At 50.1% G+C, this 16,467-nt stretch overlaps 1 protein-coding gene across 4 annotated transcripts in view; it reads left to right on the plus strand.

The window, feature by feature from the left end:
• TCF20 (transcription factor 20) overlaps positions 1 to 16,467 on the plus strand; it is a 109,937-nt gene that overhangs the window by 92,006 nt on the left and 1,464 nt on the right. For 3 of the 4 annotated variants that reach the window (XM_055328288.1, XM_055328289.1, XM_055328291.1), the window contains exons 3-5: positions 1,671 to 1,764; positions 10,237 to 10,286; positions 11,302 to 11,429. In XM_055328288.1, coding sequence (XP_055184263.1) covers positions 1,671 to 1,764; positions 10,237 to 10,286; positions 11,302 to 11,385 — 228 coding nt within the window. In that variant the 3' untranslated portion in view covers positions 11,386 to 11,429. The remainder of the gene's footprint in view (positions 1 to 1,670; positions 1,765 to 10,236; positions 10,287 to 11,301; positions 11,430 to 16,467) is intronic. The other variant, XM_055328287.1, reaches the window with a different exon arrangement.

The following is a 16,467-nucleotide window of genomic DNA, read 5'->3' on the forward strand; positions in this document are numbered from 1 at the left end:
AGCAGGAACTGCTGCAGGTAGGCTCCTGACAGATCAGCCACAGATCCCTCTCGTTAACAGCCAGACCTTTGTTCTGAATGTGCTCTGTGGCACTGACAAAGGTAGGTACAGTCTGGGGCTACTCAGAATGCTGCCAACTGTCCTTAGGGTTTACTCTAAGCAAAGTAATCTGTTTGTTGTTTCTTGCCAAGATGTGAAGGCACATAGTAAACATGTACTAATTATCAGCACCCAGGATGCTGGTCTTCTGAGAGGAAGGCAGAGCTCTTGAAGGACATGGCTCTACAGCCCTTTCCCTGCCCCATTCGTCTTTGGAAGATGCCAGGGATGGTCTGTTTGGATCAGCTCTGACCTGGAACAAGTACTTCCCCTTCTGGTGCCTCAGGCACCTCATGTGTAGAGTGGGCAGGTTGTAGGACTGAATGATGGGGTTTGTGTCAGTGGCATACTGCGCCCCCCACTGCGTGGTGAGCTCCCAGGCTGTGCTGTTGCTGGCACTAGTGTGGTTTTAACATCAGCATTAGGAAGCTTGATCCAGGTCCCTGTCATCCTGTGCCTGCTGGTATGTCTTGGGATGTCCTTCCATTCCTTGGCACCATCCAGGTAAGCTTCACGAAGCTCACTGGACACGGTATTCTGACTGTTGCCAATCTGCTAACCACATTGACTCCTGATGATCTGCCACCTGGGGTGTGCCTTCAAGTGAGAAAAGGGAAGAGAACACCCTTCAGTCACTTTGTCCCAAGGAAAATGCAGGCCTATGTGGGGAGGCCTTCTTCTCCACAAGTACAACTGCTATGGGAGTGCGTTCATGTTATTTTCCTAGAATCAAGAACAAGCATCTGTATCATTCAGGTAGCCTCATCTGGGTGTGTGCCTTGGCCACCAGAAGAGTCTGCGTCCGTCCTCAGTTGGGCCAATTTGGTTGAATTTTATAAATAATGATTATTCTTGCTAGGTCACATGTTGTATGCCAACAGGATTGAGTGATCACAGGGATGATAGAGATGTGCCCCACTTTAAGAAAACCTGCCCATATAAGAAGGAGCATCTCCATTATAGAATAATGTCTCACTTAGCCAGAAACTTGTGGCAGGTTTCCTAGTGCATTTAAAATAGGATTGGTGTATAAAAATACCATTTGCACACAGGAGCCCATCTTTTTTGAAAAGAGAAATATACTTGTATTGGGCATTTGGGATAAGTAGAATAAAAATAAAATCTTACAAATACAAGAACTAGAAACCAAACTCCACTTTTAATTCTAAAAGGTTTATATATAACTCTACTATCTTACCCTCTTCTCCTACCCTAGACTTCCACAGCAGAAATAAACAGGCAAGATCTGGCATTTTCAGATGCGGGAGGAATGAGGAAAGGACGGGCAAGCATGTGTGTGGGTGGGTGGACAACAGGAGCACCAGAGACAAGTCTGTGTGCCCCACCCCACCGCCTTGTTCTATTTGATCTATTTGCGGACATTTGTGAGGCCTGGCCCAACACGTTCCTGCTGGATCCTTTGCATGGTGCGGTCAGTGAGTGGTGGTTAGCAACTGACCAGCCCATCCTCCCACCACCGACCTGTAACCACAGAGAGATGGGGCTTAGGGAAGACCTGGGGGAGAGGGTTGAATCTGGGGTGCTGACATGCCGGATTTCTTTCTTTTCAGAAATGTTCCCACTGCCAGGAGGCAGGTGCCACCTTGGGCTGTTACAACAAAGGCTGCTCCTTCCGATACCACTATCCGTGTGCCATTGACGCAGGTAAGATGGGACCACGGTCCTTGTCAGAGCCTCTGAAGGCTGGGACAAACCCTGATTCTCTGACTTCTTACCTTTCTTTGTAGTTCTTTTCTGTCTCTTCTGACCCTGTTCTGTTTGTAAATTCTTAAAGGAATGCAGAGAGGATAATAAAAAAGGAGTGAAACAGAATAATAATAAGTTTTATTCACATAATTCACACATGATTTGCTATTTATTTGCTATTCAGTGGTTTTTAGTATATTCACAGGGTTGTGCAACCATCATCACAGTCAATTTTAGGATATTTTCACCACCTCGTAAATTCCTACCCATTAGTGGTCACTTCCCCCTGCCACCCACCCCAGCCCCTGGCAAACACTGATATACTTTCTGTCTTGATGGATTTGCCTATTCTGGACATTTCATGTAAGTGGAATTATACAATATGTGCTCTTTATGACAACGTCTTCACTTAGTGTTTTGTTTTTTCCGGTTTCTCCATGTTGTGATGTGTATCAATACTTCATCTTTATTGCCAAACAATGTCTTAAGGATAAGCCACATTTTATTTATCGTTCATCATTTGATACACATTTAGATGATTTTCCACTTTTTTATTATTATGAGAAAAGTTGCTGTGAACACTCACAAGTCTACATAGACAATATCTTCAATTGTCTTGGATGTAACCTAGGAGTGGAATTACTGAATCATATGGTAGTACCTCTACATTTAACCTTTGGAAGGACACGGTATTCTGACTGTTGCCAATCTGCTAACCACATTTTCCAGAGTGGCTGAATCATTTTCCATCCTTCCAGCAGTATATAAGGGCTTCAGTTTCTCCATATCCTCACTGACCCTTGTTGTTACCTGCCTGTTGTATTCTAGCCATCCCAGTGAGTATGAAGCGGCATCTCCCTGTGATTTTGAGCATTTCCCTGATGGCTAATGATGTCAAACATTTTGATGAAGTTCAGCTTATCCATTTTTTCTTTTGTTATTTTTGCTTTTTGTTGCTTGCTGCTTTTTCTTATATCCAAGAAACTGAAACCCATTAAATGCGATGATACCAGAATCACCAAGATTTATACCTGTTTTCTCCTAAGAATTTAGCTCTTATACAGGTCTTTGATCCACTTGGAGTTAATTTTTATATATGATGTGAAATAGGAGTCCAGTTACTCTTTCATGTGTGGATTCCTGTTGTCTTAGCACCATTTGTAGAAAAGACTGTTTTTCCCTCATTGAACAATCTTGGCACCTTTGTCGAAAACCAGTTGACCATAGATATATGGGCTTATTTCTGGACTTCCTCCAGTCCCACACTGTCTTGATTACTGTAACTTTGTAATAGATTCTGAAATTGGGAAGTGTGAGTCTTCCTATTTTATTCTTTTTTTCAAGATTGTTCTGGCTATTCTGGATCCTTTGCTACTTCATATGAATTTTAAGATCAGCTGGTGTATTTCTTTTCTTTTCTTTTCTTTTCTTTTCTTTTCTTTTCTTTCTTTCTTTCTTTTGTTAAAGATTTTATTTATTTACTTACTTACTTACTTATTTATTCATTTATTTTATTCATGAGAGAGAGAGAGAGAGGCAGAGACACAGGCAGAGAGAGAAGCAGGCTCCATGCAGGAAGCCCGATGTAGGACTCGATCCCGGGTCTCCAGGATCTCGGGACTCCAGGACCCTGGGCCGAAGGCAGGCGCTAAACCGCTAAGCCACCTAGGGGATCCCCTGCTGGTGTATTTCTATTAAAAAAACAAACAAACCAGCTGTTGAAATCTAGCAATTGCACTGAATCTGCAGGTGAAGTTGGGGAGTTTCGCCATCTTAACAATAGTGTCTTCCAACCCATGACCTGGTGATGTCTCTGCATTCGTCTCATTCTTTAATTTCTATCAAAGTAAATAAATGTGTTGTAGTTTTCAGAGTAAAAGTTTTGCACTTGTCTGTTAAATTTATTCTTAAGTATTTTATTATTTTAGGTATGATTATAAATGGAATTGTTTTCCTAATTTTCAGATTGTTCATTGTGAGCATATAGAAACACAATTGATTTTATATATTGATCTTGTATCCTGCAACTTTGCTCAGCTCATTGATTAGTGCTAATAGTTTTTTAATGGATTTCTATATACAAGATAATGTCATCTGCAAATGGGTAGTTATACTTCTTCCTTTCCAGTCAGATGCCTTTTTTTTTTTCTTGCCTAATTGCCCTGGCTAGAACTTCTAGTGTAATATTGGGTAGCAGTGGCTAGAGCTGACATCCTTGCCTTGTTTCTGATCCATTAAATGCGATGATAGCTGTGGGGTTTCCATAGATGTTCCTGATGAACCTGAGGAAGTTCCTTTCTATTCCTAGTTTGTTGAGTGTTTTTAGCATGAAGGGATTTTGCTTTTTTTTTTTTTTCTGTCTTTTCCATGTCTGTTGAGATGATCAGAATAGCATTTGGCAGTGTCATAACGGTTGAAAGAAGGGAAAACTTTTGTCCATGAAGTTCCTTCCAGTGAGTGGTGGAATTGAACTTTGACCCCGAGCTTTAGCCTGGGAAAGTTCTCTTTTTCATCCAGATTCTTGTCCTTTCAGTAGACATTCTCACCAATTACTTTTTGAGCGTGTGTCTAAGATCTTCACCTCAATGGCCCTCCTAAGTATTTTCATCAAAGATGGAAGGGGACAAAAATGGGAAGATCAGCGAGGGTGCATCAAGTGGCAGGGTGCTGATCATCTCTAACTGCTTGAGAGGGAGGCAGCTGTACTCTCCTTAGGAGGTGGGATTTGATTTGGAATTGGCAGGGAGGATGGGAGGGTGTGGCTGACCAGGTGGTGGGAAGCAGGTACAGGGGCACGAAGCACAGGGAGTGGAATCTGACAGGTGTGGGGGGAGTGCAAGTGCATCTGGACCACCCTTCCTTCCCATAAAGTTGTGTATGCCAAATTGAGACTCTCATAGAAGTGTGTGCACATACTCAAGGGCAGCTGGTAGCCAGGGCACTGTCTAGCTGAGGGAGTAAGAAGAGAGCCTTGAAATGTCAGTTCAGGGAGGTTGGGTTTTAGTCTGTCCCCTGCATTCTCTTTCTTTCCCTACATGTTTCTGTGTTGGGTCTGAACTGTAATTCACCCTGAGTCTGGTATATTCCATAGTAGAGCCTCTTAGTCCTCTCTCTCTCTCTCTCCCTCCCTCCCTCTCTCTCTCTCTCTCTCTCTCTCTCAAGAGCCAGCCATTGCCTTTTCTCATTTTCATGATACTGCCCCTAAATTCTTTTTTCTGGTATAAGTTTCATGGTTCTTAAAATGAAGATGTGTAAGTATTAGGTTTGTGGCAGTTATTTATAATTTTATACAGAGAATACTGCAAGACTTGGCTCTCCCAGTCAGTGGCCTGGTAAGAGGTGGTCTCCTGCACTAAGGCTTTGTTCAGACACATCTGGTTAGTGGCAGGCAGGTGACCTCATCTCGTTCCCCTCCCACCTCCCCACATTAATGCACCCCCCTGTCTGCACACTGGGGTACCAGCCAAGTTAGGGACCAGACTCCTGGCAGTTTCTTAAGTGATTAAGCAGTGCTGCTCAGGAGGACTCTCTGCCATAATGGGAATGTTCTAGTTCTGCAGTCTCCAGCACAGTAGCCACAAGCCTCGTGTTACCACTGAATGCCTAAAATGTACTAGTTGGGAATGAGGAACTAATTTTTTTTTTTTACTTCATTGTATTTAAACTTAAATTTAGGCAGCCCCGGTGGCACAACAGTTTAGCGCCACCTGCAGCCCGGGGTGTGATCCTGGAGATCCAGGATCGAGTCCTGCATCGGACTCCCTGCGTGGAGCCTGCTTTTCCCTCTGCCTGTGTCTCTGCCTCTCTCTCTCTCTCTCTCTCTCTCTCTCTCTGTGTGTGTGTGTGTGTGTGTGTCTATGAATAAATAAATAAAATCTTTTTAAAATAAGTAAATAAACTTAAATTTATGTGTTCATATGTGGCTAACAGCTGGAAAGCACAGGCTTAGCCCCACTTTGGTCAAGCTCAGGCAGTAAGGTTGGTGTTCTCTAGGAGATGCACAGGGCTCTTCTTCTCCCGAGGAGGCTTCCTCAATCAGCCACCCTGCAGAGAAGCAGGGAATTCTTTACAAGCTGAGGATTAGTAAGAAAATGATATTGGTCACTCTCTGTTTGAGTCTGTCTTGTGTAGCCTGCTTAGGTAAGTTGGTAACGAGTATTTGGCAGAAGTTGTGGCCAGGGACACCTGGGTGGCTCAGTGGTTGAATGTCTGCCTTTGGCTCAGGGCATGGTCCCGGGTCCAGTGAACGAGTCCCACACTGAGCTCCCCAAAGGGAGCCTGCTTCTCCCTCTGCCTGTGTCTCTGCCTCTCTGTGTCTCTCATGAATAGGTAAATAAAATCTTCAAAAAAAAAAAGATGTTGTGGCCAAGTACCAGTGAGAGAGAGGCTGTCTGGGTTGGCGTCGGCCCAGGGGGGGGGCCTTGGCTCCTTGAGTTTCCAGCCCCAGCTACTGTATGCTCTGCTGTTCGGTGTGGAGATCTGGGACCAAGGAAGCAGCATCACAAGATGACTGTGATCTGCTTGGACATTTATCGATCTTTTTGATGACCTGAGTCACAGTGACCCAGAAGCCTGTACTGCTCCTGGGGATGATGCTTGTATTTATCCCACAGTGTCTTCTCGGGAATTCTGTTCTATACATGATGGATCTGTGTGTCCAGGAAAGGCGTTCATTGATTGGCTTCCTAATTATAATAAAAATAAGTCCCTGAGTTTGAGAGGCCCTAATGTCTGCATGGAGTAAGGAACAGATTAACACTTTCATCTTTGCTTTGCTGCTCCTGGGGATGATGCTTGTATTTATCCCACAGTGTCTTCTCGGGAATTCTGTTCTATACATGATGGATCTGTGTGTCCAGGAAAGGCGTTCATTGATTGGCTTCCTAATTATAATAAAAATAAGTCCCTGAGTTTGAGAGGCCCTAATGTCTGCATGGAGTAAGGAACAGATTAACACTTTCATCTTTGCTTTGCTGTTAACCACCCAAACTTACAGAGCTGTTCATCTTAGGGAGAACTTTGATTGCTGGGGACATCTCAATGGAAACAGAATCTTTTTTTCCTGAGAGTATGTGGCTTCTGCAGCATCCCCCCAACCTGTTGCTGTTCCTGCATTTGTGACAACATGGTTATCAGTCCTGTGCTGCTGTTAATGTCACCGATGTAGGCTGTGGCTCCAGGAAATATAGTAATAAGAATGTGAGCACTGGTTTAAAAAAAGTAGTATATTAATGCAATGAGCCACAACAATTACGACCAAAGGAAAAAAGAGCTGCAGCAGCGCATTAGTAACTTACGGTGCATAAAGAATCCAGCCTGGGGCAGCCCCCGTGGCACAGCGGTTTAGCGCCGCCTGCAGCCCAGGGCGTTATCCTGGAGACCCTGGATCGAGTCCCACGTCCGGCTCCCTGCATGGAGCCTGCTTCTCCCTCTGCCTGTGTCTCTGCCTCTCGTTCTCTCTCTGTGTTTCTATGAATAAATAAATAAAATCTTTAAAAAAAAAAAAAAGAATCCAGCCTGGAGGGGGTTTTCCTCTTATCCTCAGGATGAGGCCCAGCTGGGACTCCCTCTTTGCAGCTACCCATGCAGCAAGCCTTTAGAAGCTGCTCTCCGGCAGCGGTTTAGCGCCGCCTTCAGCCCAGGATGTGACCCTGCAGACCTGGGATCGAGTCCCACGTCAGGCTTCCTACAGGGAGCCTGCTTCTCCCTCTGCCTGCGCCTCTGCCTCTCTGTCTCTCATGAATAAGTAAATAAATAAAATCTTTAAAAAAAAAAAAAAAAGCAACTGCTTTCACCGTGAGCTCTGATCATGATGCAGTGGGTTAGGCTCCTGATGGTTGTGAAGGGACTGGTGTCTGGCCCTTCCCCAGAGAGGCCACAGTCGGCGCCCCAGAACCAGTGCCGGGGCTTGCCTTGCCCTGATAGTTCTCAGGATTCAGGAGCCCCTCGGCAAGGTGGGTGAGACTGGCAGGTCCCAGAGTCCCAGCCCGATTGGGCCAATCTAAGTACTAACTGTAGCTCTGAGGGAGATTGCAGATGAGCTGGAGACAGTGGCACATCTGGGCTCCGGCAGATCTGAGGGACCTCCACCCTCCCATCTCCTTTTCTCCCTCCTCGAGCTTACCGCCTGCCACAAAGGTAGCTATGGCTGTACGTGGTTGCAAGTAGCTTCAAGGAGCTTGTTATGAGGAGCTCAATGAAGTCCACTCTGCATTTAAATTCAGTGTAGAGAGAAATGGAGCATTGGTATTTGTGTCTGGAAGCCATCTTGTTGACTAGACAACCTTGTGAGTCTTTCCCAGTGTGTGTGTGATGATCCAGCACGCCATTTACTTTGACTTCACTGTGTGGAAGTGCTGACCAGGCCCTCTGGCCAGTGTGGGATATTGCCAGGGGCTTAAGGAGAACAATTTGAGAGGCTGGCTGGCCGTGTCGGGCAGGCGCCTGTTGAGAGACCTCAGGAGGGGCCCTACCGTGCCTCTCACCACCCCCCACTCCCCGCGCAGCAGGGGCTGAATCAAGGCAGCCAAGAAGAGGCTCCCCATACCCTTGCGTGTAGCTGAGCTCTCTGGCCGCCATTCTTGTCCCTGCCAAGAGCGTGAATTGTAGCTCCTGATGGCCTATGGCTATTACGAGGACAAATGAGAGCATTTATCTGCCCCTTGCTGCATGGGAGGCATCACCAAAGGTGGACATGGTCACTGGCAGATTTGTTTAGGAGGCTTCCATTCCCAGAAGTACCTGACATTAGCTCCAGTTGCCTTCAATGTGTACTTACATTGTCTTATTTCTTTTCTGCTTTTTAACTTAGAGGGAGGGAACATGTTTCCTAACTTCAGACATGCTTTACTAATGGTCTGTCACAGCTGGTGACTCTCCATGGCTGGGAGGGCAGCTGAGCCGCCACTCCCTTTCTGATGGCACCTTTTCCAGCTCATACGGTCCCCTTCCTCATTTCTCTAAACCCCTGTGGCACAAAGGTGGCCGAGTCCCACAGGGGCTATGCTGTTTCTCTGGCCCAAACTAGAGACTGCCAGCAAGCAGTGCTGCCAAAGCCCAGGTAAGGAGAAAGTGCCTCCCTTGAGTTCCAGCTGTCTGTCTCCTGCTGTTCATAAGCTCTCTGGCAGATTGGAGCAGCAGGAGCCTTGGTCACGCCATGTACTTGTGGGTTTTAAATTAACACATTTCATTTACTGCCATGCTATTTGCTTGCAGGGGGAGGGCTCAGAGGTGAGCCGGACTTGCTGAGCTCCTGTGCCCTGAGGCTCGCCCCGGGACGGAGAGGCTGCCCCCTGGGGACTCAAGGGCTCCAGAGGGAGGCACCGGTGGGATGGGCCAGCCCAATTATGAAAGGCTCTTTGCCTATTTAAGATACAGAGGACCTCACAAGTTTTCATTTGTGTTCCCTTGCTTATTACTATTTCATTTGAAATCTGTGGTACACAGGCTGTTCATCTGGAGCAGGATTTAAACCTGAGTTAAATCATACACTTAACAGGGCTAAGTACCACGGCCGCTTCTCTGAGAACGTGTGCTCGATACTTATTAACATTCTGCCCCTGCATCCTGCACGGTGGCCTGGCTGTCGCTCTCCGGGAGCTGTAGTGTGCAGCGAATTCATTAATTAGATTGCCTCACCCTGCTCCATGCACTACCCTTGCGCCACAGAGCCACGCTCACCTGGAAGCGGGCGCGTGTCCTTGCTGTCAGGGAAGATGCTGTCACCACGTGAAAAGTTGGAATGAATCATTTTCCTCCAAGGATTAGTAAACCCCTCGTGGGATTTCACTTTCCCCTGAAGCATTTAGTGTGGATTATGCGGTTCGTACCGGGAACTTCTCCCGTGTCCTCATGGGTGGTACGCAAAGGTGATAGCAGGGCTCTCGACAGAGGGGAGAGGTGCCACCGGATTTGTGGTGTTGTTGGCTCAAGGAAGCTTAGGCTTGGGCCTGTGGAATGGGCTTAGCCTAGAATCAGGGATTTTAAAAACAACGTTTATTGGAGATTGTTTATGATTATTAATATAATTGTGGAAATACATGAAAAATAAAAATAAAATCACCTCTAGTCTTGCTATCCAAAGAGAACTGATGTTAGATTTTGGTAAGTTTCCTTTGTCTTGGTTTTAATGCATATAATACATTTTGATACAATTAAGTAAGATTGTACTTCAATGTTTACATATCCTGGTTTTCAAGCCATTTTGTGTCATCAGTTTCCTCATAACATTAACTGTTTTGAAACATTAAAATTTTAATTGACTGATACTCCGTCATGTTGCAGTACCATAGTTTATTTGGGGATGTCTCTGATGGTTCAGAAATCACCGTGTGGGGACCTCTTATCTCCATGTCTGATGCTGTCAGTCCCCACCCACCTTAGGCTGTGCCACCCACCAGCTCCGTCTGACTGTCCCTTTCTGTCTTGTAGATTGTTTGCTACATGAGGAGAACTTCTCGGTGAGGTGCCCCAAGCACAAGGTGAGTCAGAGGGTGTGCCCCCAGTAGGGCCGGGGGGAGGGAAGGGGGTGTTTCTTGCCATCTACAGACCAGACATTGGAGGACCCTGGCCCTCGGGCTGCCGCCTGCTCCTGGCCCTGGACAGGGGAGAGGTGCTAGAGGGAGACCTGTGCCCCCCCATGTGCTGTAGGAGGCCAGGAGAAACGGGGAGCGGAAAGTGTTTGTTAAGAGCAATTCAAAGATCAAACTCAATAAAACTACTGATTTCCATTTTAGTTTAATGAAACCCCAGCTCGCAGGTTGGCACCAGGGAAGATTGGTTGTAGGCCTTGGTACATAAACAGAGGTATTTTCCCAGACTAAAAGAAGTAAGAATTGACCCCAGGGCTTTGGGGGGAAGCTCAGTCTCCTCGGGGCTTTACCTTAGCGAAAGCGACCAGGGGCTGCAATGGGTGGGCCGCTGCCTCATGTCCCAAAGAATTCAAAAGTGGTCTTTTGGGTTTAGAACAGGGTGGAAGGTGAGGGGTGATGGTCTGTTCCTGAGCTGGCTGAGCTGGCACGCGGCCGGAAAAAGCCCCAGAGAGGACGCGCCACCCGGCTGGTCTGGCGCCACCTGGAGTCCCCTCGGCAGCCACGCTGCTCTGGCTGGGGTCACACTGACACCTGGTGGTCACCGCGCTTACGGGCTCCGGGCTCCCGGCTCCGCTCGGCCTCCCGACAGGTCTGCCCTCACAGCACTTTGGAGAGATGCTTGCTTATGCTTTTCTTTGGAAATTATTTTCAGAGATGGACCACAGGATCTTACAGTATTCTCTTTTAGTTAATTTACATGTTTTTATTTTTTAAACTTCTCTTTTTTAATGGTCCTATTTTGCCTCAGAAAGCCCTGTCTGAATATCTCCTGTTTGTCATTCAATACTGACTCTCTTTTTCTTTCCTTTTCCATGTGCCGTTCCTCTCCTCGCCTCTGCCCTCCCTGACCCCTGCACTGTTCTTCTGTCCCTCCTGTCTATCTCCTTGGCTTTGCCGGCGTCAGCCTCCCCTCCCATTCCCCCTCCCCCCCTTGCAGAACAAGACAGCGAAAGGCAGCCTCAGCACAGAGCAGTCGGAGCGGGGGTGAGGGGGGCAGTGTGCTCGTGGGAATGGAAAGTACAGCAAGCACAGGTGAGTCGGGGCCGGCACCCCTGCCAGAGTCCCGGTGGGTATCACGGCCTCTGCCCTCCTGCTCGCCCCAGGCCAGGCGGCACCACCAGCCTTTAATCACGTGGACTGCCGACACCAGGTGGATCGGACGTGTCTCTGTCACTTAGCTCCCCAGAATGTCCGTGGAGAGGTACTTGAGGTTTTAGGGCCATCCCATTGCCTGTTGGAGTTCATGGTGACTGAACTGAAGCCAGGCCCTGTGTGTGGCGCCCCCAAAGACTCCCAGGACAGACCATGGCAGCCACCCACCCTCCGTCCCATCTCCAGAGGGCTTCTAGCCGGGGAGGCGGTCCTTGTTCATTTGCTCCCTGTCTGTACCTCTTACAGTGGCTTTTCCTTTGAAAAATAGAAAACTCCCCAGTTTTGGTCTTTGAAATCTCCCCCCCCCCAGTCCTGTGAAGGACTCCTCTGCACAGAAGTACAAAGGGGGGGAAGATTTAGGGGACTTTAGCATCCAATTTAAATTTACTCTTAAAAATCTCAAGAGATTGAGTTGTGCTTTTGGTGAGTGTATATGAGCTTGTGGTCAGGGCGGCGGCAGCAGCAATTGTGGCAACGGGATTAGCAGACTGATGTCCCCAGAGGCAGTGGGCCTCCGCTACGCCCCGCTCTCTCACCCCCTGCCCCCTTTGTGGAGTCGCAAGGGCTGAGGAAACTAGACAGGAAAGAAAGAAAAGCCAAAACCTCACTTGAAGCACTTGCTCCTACAGGATGGGGAGAGGGAACAGTTGTCTCAGAAATGTTCATTAAGAGATTATTTCTCTTCAGCTGAAGGGCTTCTGTGTTTACTCCAGGCACCTGAGAGCCACACGCAGGTGCACTAGTCTGTGGCACGTTCCCTCCGCCTGTGACAACTGGCAGTTTTTCCACCTTTCTCTGGAATACCTAACTAATTTAAGGAAAAAATAGAATTCATCTCAGACAGAGGCAGTTTTCCTCCTTTGAGAAGTCCTCGGTTTCTTACATGGGTCCTGGTCCTGAATTCCAGAGAAGCCCCCCTGTTCTGAGTGTGGGGCCCTAGGGCTGTAGAGGCCTGTGGTGCGCTCTCAGCAGAACTGTCAAGTGAGGCTTTTGCACTTGTGCCTTTTCTCTCTTCCTCTTCCAAGGAGAGGGGTCAGTGATGGAAGAACAAGTGTTCAGGTCACAGAAACCAAATGAGCCAACTGGTACCAGCAACAGCCACTGGCGTTCTGAAACTCACCGGGGCCCACTGCCTCCTGTGCTCCCCCCTCCCCCGCCCCCTTGAGCAGCCCTCAGGACAAGACCGAAGTCTGGATGGTTTTCCAGAGTGTTTCTCTTGGCCTCTGTTCCATGCCTGGGCTGTGCCTGGCCAGTGGGTAGAGCTGCATGCTGTAGGGGCCACAAGGAACATTCCTGGCAGTGCCCTGGTTGACCTGATTAGGAAAAGAATCATGTGTTGTTGGGTGCCTTTTGTCTTTGTCCTGGAATTCCAGCCTGTGTTTGAAAAAAAAGGTCTGAGCCGTGGGCCTGGTGGGCAGATCTCTGGTTGGAAATTTTAATTTTGTCATTTCCTTCCTCTCCACCCAGCCTTGGGCACCTCCAGCTGACCGCCCTCGGCTCCCACGCAGAGCAGTCAGCTTCATCATTCAGACCTCAGTGTCAGCGTATGGTTCCCGTGTGTACAGAAGACGCTGACTCGCTGAGTGGTGAAGTGGCTGACCCATCGGTGTGCGGTCGTTTCCAGTCTATTGAGGTTAGACTGTAGACCGTTCACTTCTTGGAGGGAAAGGATGGACATACTGCATCCAGTCGTGTCCACCTGAGATGACTTTGTTCATATGCTGTCCCCACAAAACAGGACCCTTGTCCTGCTTTCTCACTTTAGCTGTCATGCTGAGGGCAGTGGCCTTTGCAGACTGTACGGGGACGGAGTGATCGGGGACAGAGAACGTTTCGTCTCAGGGTCCATTCTAGGGACAGAGAGCTGCTGTCACTGGGTACCCTGACAGGGCAGGGAAGGGTCACAAGTGCACCTGCTTCTTGGTGCTCCGCTTTCTCACAGAAAGTGCTGCGTGAGCAGGGGCAGGCCACTTCATGTTTCTGCTTTAATTTTCTCTGTGAAGAGAAATAGCCATGGCCAACCTTGTGAGAATTCAGTTAAGAAATGTCTTCTAGGTGTCCGCACAGCCTGGCATGGGGTAAGGCTTGTGCCAGTCCTGGGGCGCTGGCTCTCGAGGCCTGCTGCTGGCCTGCCGTGCACCACAGGAGCTGGGGGGTCAAGGCTGAAGGAGACAGGAAATTTAACCCCTTGCGGCTTCCCCCCAGCGTATGAGGTGCCACAGTTGTCCCTCAGCAGGCCGGCAGTGCCAGAGAGGAAGGTCCTTGGGCAGCCGTGCATCCAGCAGGCTGCCTTTCCCCTTTCTGAGCATGAAGAAGCGGGGTGGCAGGCCTGGGGCTGTCCGCCTTTTCCTGTGCGGACTCCCAGCCACGCCGCCACTAGGCCCTGTGGAAGTGTCCAGCGGCTCCTCAGGGGCCAGACTTCCTTTCTGTGTGCTTCGGCACCTGTTGTTCCCCGGACCTGGGGGCTCTGCCCCCCATCTCTGTGACAGGCCCCTCCTGCTCTCTGGGTCTCGGCTTCAGTGTCCCTGCCTCATAGGCCTTCCCTCCTGCATCCGTATCTAAATGCCTCCTTCCCATGCCGCAGCCTTCCTCTGCCGATTTGGAATCGCTCATTTGCTCATGTGCCTCTCCATTAGCCGGTGTGCACTCGTGAGGGAAGACAGGACCCATGTCTGGCCCTGGCCCAGAGCGTGTACACAGCGGGGCTGGCAGGGTCTGCTCGTGGAGGGCGTGTGCCCAATGGAAGGAAGCACTCGCCACCCTGCCTGTGCCTCGATCAGTACTGATGCGGGCCCCACCGCGCAGCCCCAGGCCTCAGGGGAGCTGGCCAGGCCGGGCTGGCAGAGGTAGTGGATTCTTGCTGCGCCGGGTTCAGGCCACAGAGGGGACACTGAAGGGGAGGGAAGGTGGGAGTGTAACAGAGAGGGAGTCCTGGAAGGCCGTGGCCCCAGGTGAAACCCTGCTCACTGGCAGCCAGACTTCAAGATGCTTTTTTTTTTTTTTTAAGATTTTATATATTTATTCATGAGATAGAGAGAGAGAGAGGCAGAGACACAGGCAGAGGAAGAAGCAAGCTCCATGCAGGGAGCCTGATGCGGGACTCGATCCCGGGCCTCCAGGATCACGCCCTGGGCCGAAGGTGGCGCTAAACCGCTGAGCCACCCGGGCTGCCTCTCGACATGCCTTTTAAAGAGAGTTAGAGACCCCCCCCCCCCCCGGCTGCCCACTCGCAACGCACTGTGTGGGTGCCTGGCTCCCTGCCCTGGTGAGACGTGCCCCATACAGTCAGAGGAGACCACGCTGGGCCTGGGGCTCGAGGGCAGAATGCTGGGGGCCCAGGCAGAGGACTTTGCTGGCTGGGAGCCCCAGTCCCAACCCCCAGCTGCCCCGGGGCTCTGGGTCCCTCAACCTCAGCTTTGTCCTCCCTGAGATGGGGGTCAGGCTTTGGTGTCATCATGAGAGGACTTCTGGGAAACTCCTAGCATAGTGCCTGGCACATGAATTTTCTTCCCGTGCCCTTGAAAAGTGACTCTTGAGAGGTCAGGGTCCTCTAACATTCAAGGGTCTGACACCAGACTCTGGGGAAAGGTCCTGTTAGGAAGGCTGCAGGACGGAGCCCGCACCAGGGCCGCTGTTACGGCCGTAGCAGCCCAGAGCAGCAGGCGTTCCCGTGGCCCCAGCCAGGTCGACCAGGGTGCCAAACGTGCTTCATTGTGAGGTTGGGGGCCTGCTCCTCCGAGCAGTTAGCAGGCTAGGGGTGCAGGCCCAGCACTGTGCCAAGCAGTGTGGGAGGAGCAAGCCCTACCCTGTCCCTCTCTCCACAAACACGGCCTTATGGGGTGCCTGGACGTCCGTCCTCTGTTCATACGGTGTCTGCACCCCCAACAAGATTTTGCCCCTCTCGTTACTTGAGGCATCCCATTAGCTCCCCCCTTACCTCGTTTACAGAGGGCCTTTGGTTCTCCCCATTCCTGGCCAGCAGCCTTTAGCTCAGGGAGACCGGAGCATGGGCCAGGAGGGCCAGGGCGACCTCGGGGGCACAGAGCCACCTTCACACCTAGGGAAGCCACTCTGTCACTATGGACACCCTGGGAATGGCAGCCGCCTCCTGGGGTTGGCCTCACCCGAGCAGGGGAGCTCTGTCCTGGGTAGTCGTGTTTTCTGCCAAGCAGGAATCCATCTCTTTTTGGCGAGGGCAGTTGTGTGTATATACGGGTGCTTCAAATAGAAGCTGCTTAGCTCCTGCACAGAGACCGGCCTTCTGAACCATTTTGCCTGTTAGTAAGTTGTGTGAGAACAGAAAACGGTGGTGCCGCCTGGGTTTTCCTGACAGTTATTTGTTGGAGGAGGGCACCAGAGGGCCCTGAGAAGAAGGGGTGCTCTGATGGGAAGCCGCCGCCACTGCTGGCTTCTTTCTGCTCTGATTGTTCTGCACTGATCCTTGGAAACTGCTGTGTCCTCTGAGACTCTGCGCACGGAGAGACCCATGAAGTTCTCTGAGGAGGCCCTCGGTCAACCCCACTGCCCCACGTGGGTCGTCAGGATCGTCTTTCTGACCCGGAGCCTGGGCTGGAAGAGGAGCCAGTGCAGGGGACTCCGGGGGAGCCTCAGAGGAGGGCCCTGGCCCTGCCGCCCGAGCTCGCCAAAGAGTGTTCTTTGTTGAGTGTGAAGGATGCACTCTTGACAAGCGGATGTGGTGGGGTTGTGAGCCGGGGCTTCCACAAATTGCCTGGGTGCTCAGCCACTTCTGTGAGGACCGCCCCGTGCTCCCCAAAGTGCTGAGCCCCCCGGCAGGCCCCTGGTGGTGGGTCCTGAGCAGGGATCACCTCGAGAGCTGCCCAACTCTGGGGCCACCCCACCAGGATGGCTGGGAGCTCTTTCCTGGTCTCCGCTGCTTCCGTGCACCGGGGCCGTTGGC

This window comes from Nyctereutes procyonoides, unplaced genomic scaffold (genome assembly GCF_905146905.1).
Source record: "Nyctereutes procyonoides isolate TBG_1078 unplaced genomic scaffold, NYPRO_anot_genome, whole genome shotgun sequence".
Taxonomy (NCBI): Eukaryota; Metazoa; Chordata; class Mammalia; order Carnivora; family Canidae; genus Nyctereutes; species Nyctereutes procyonoides.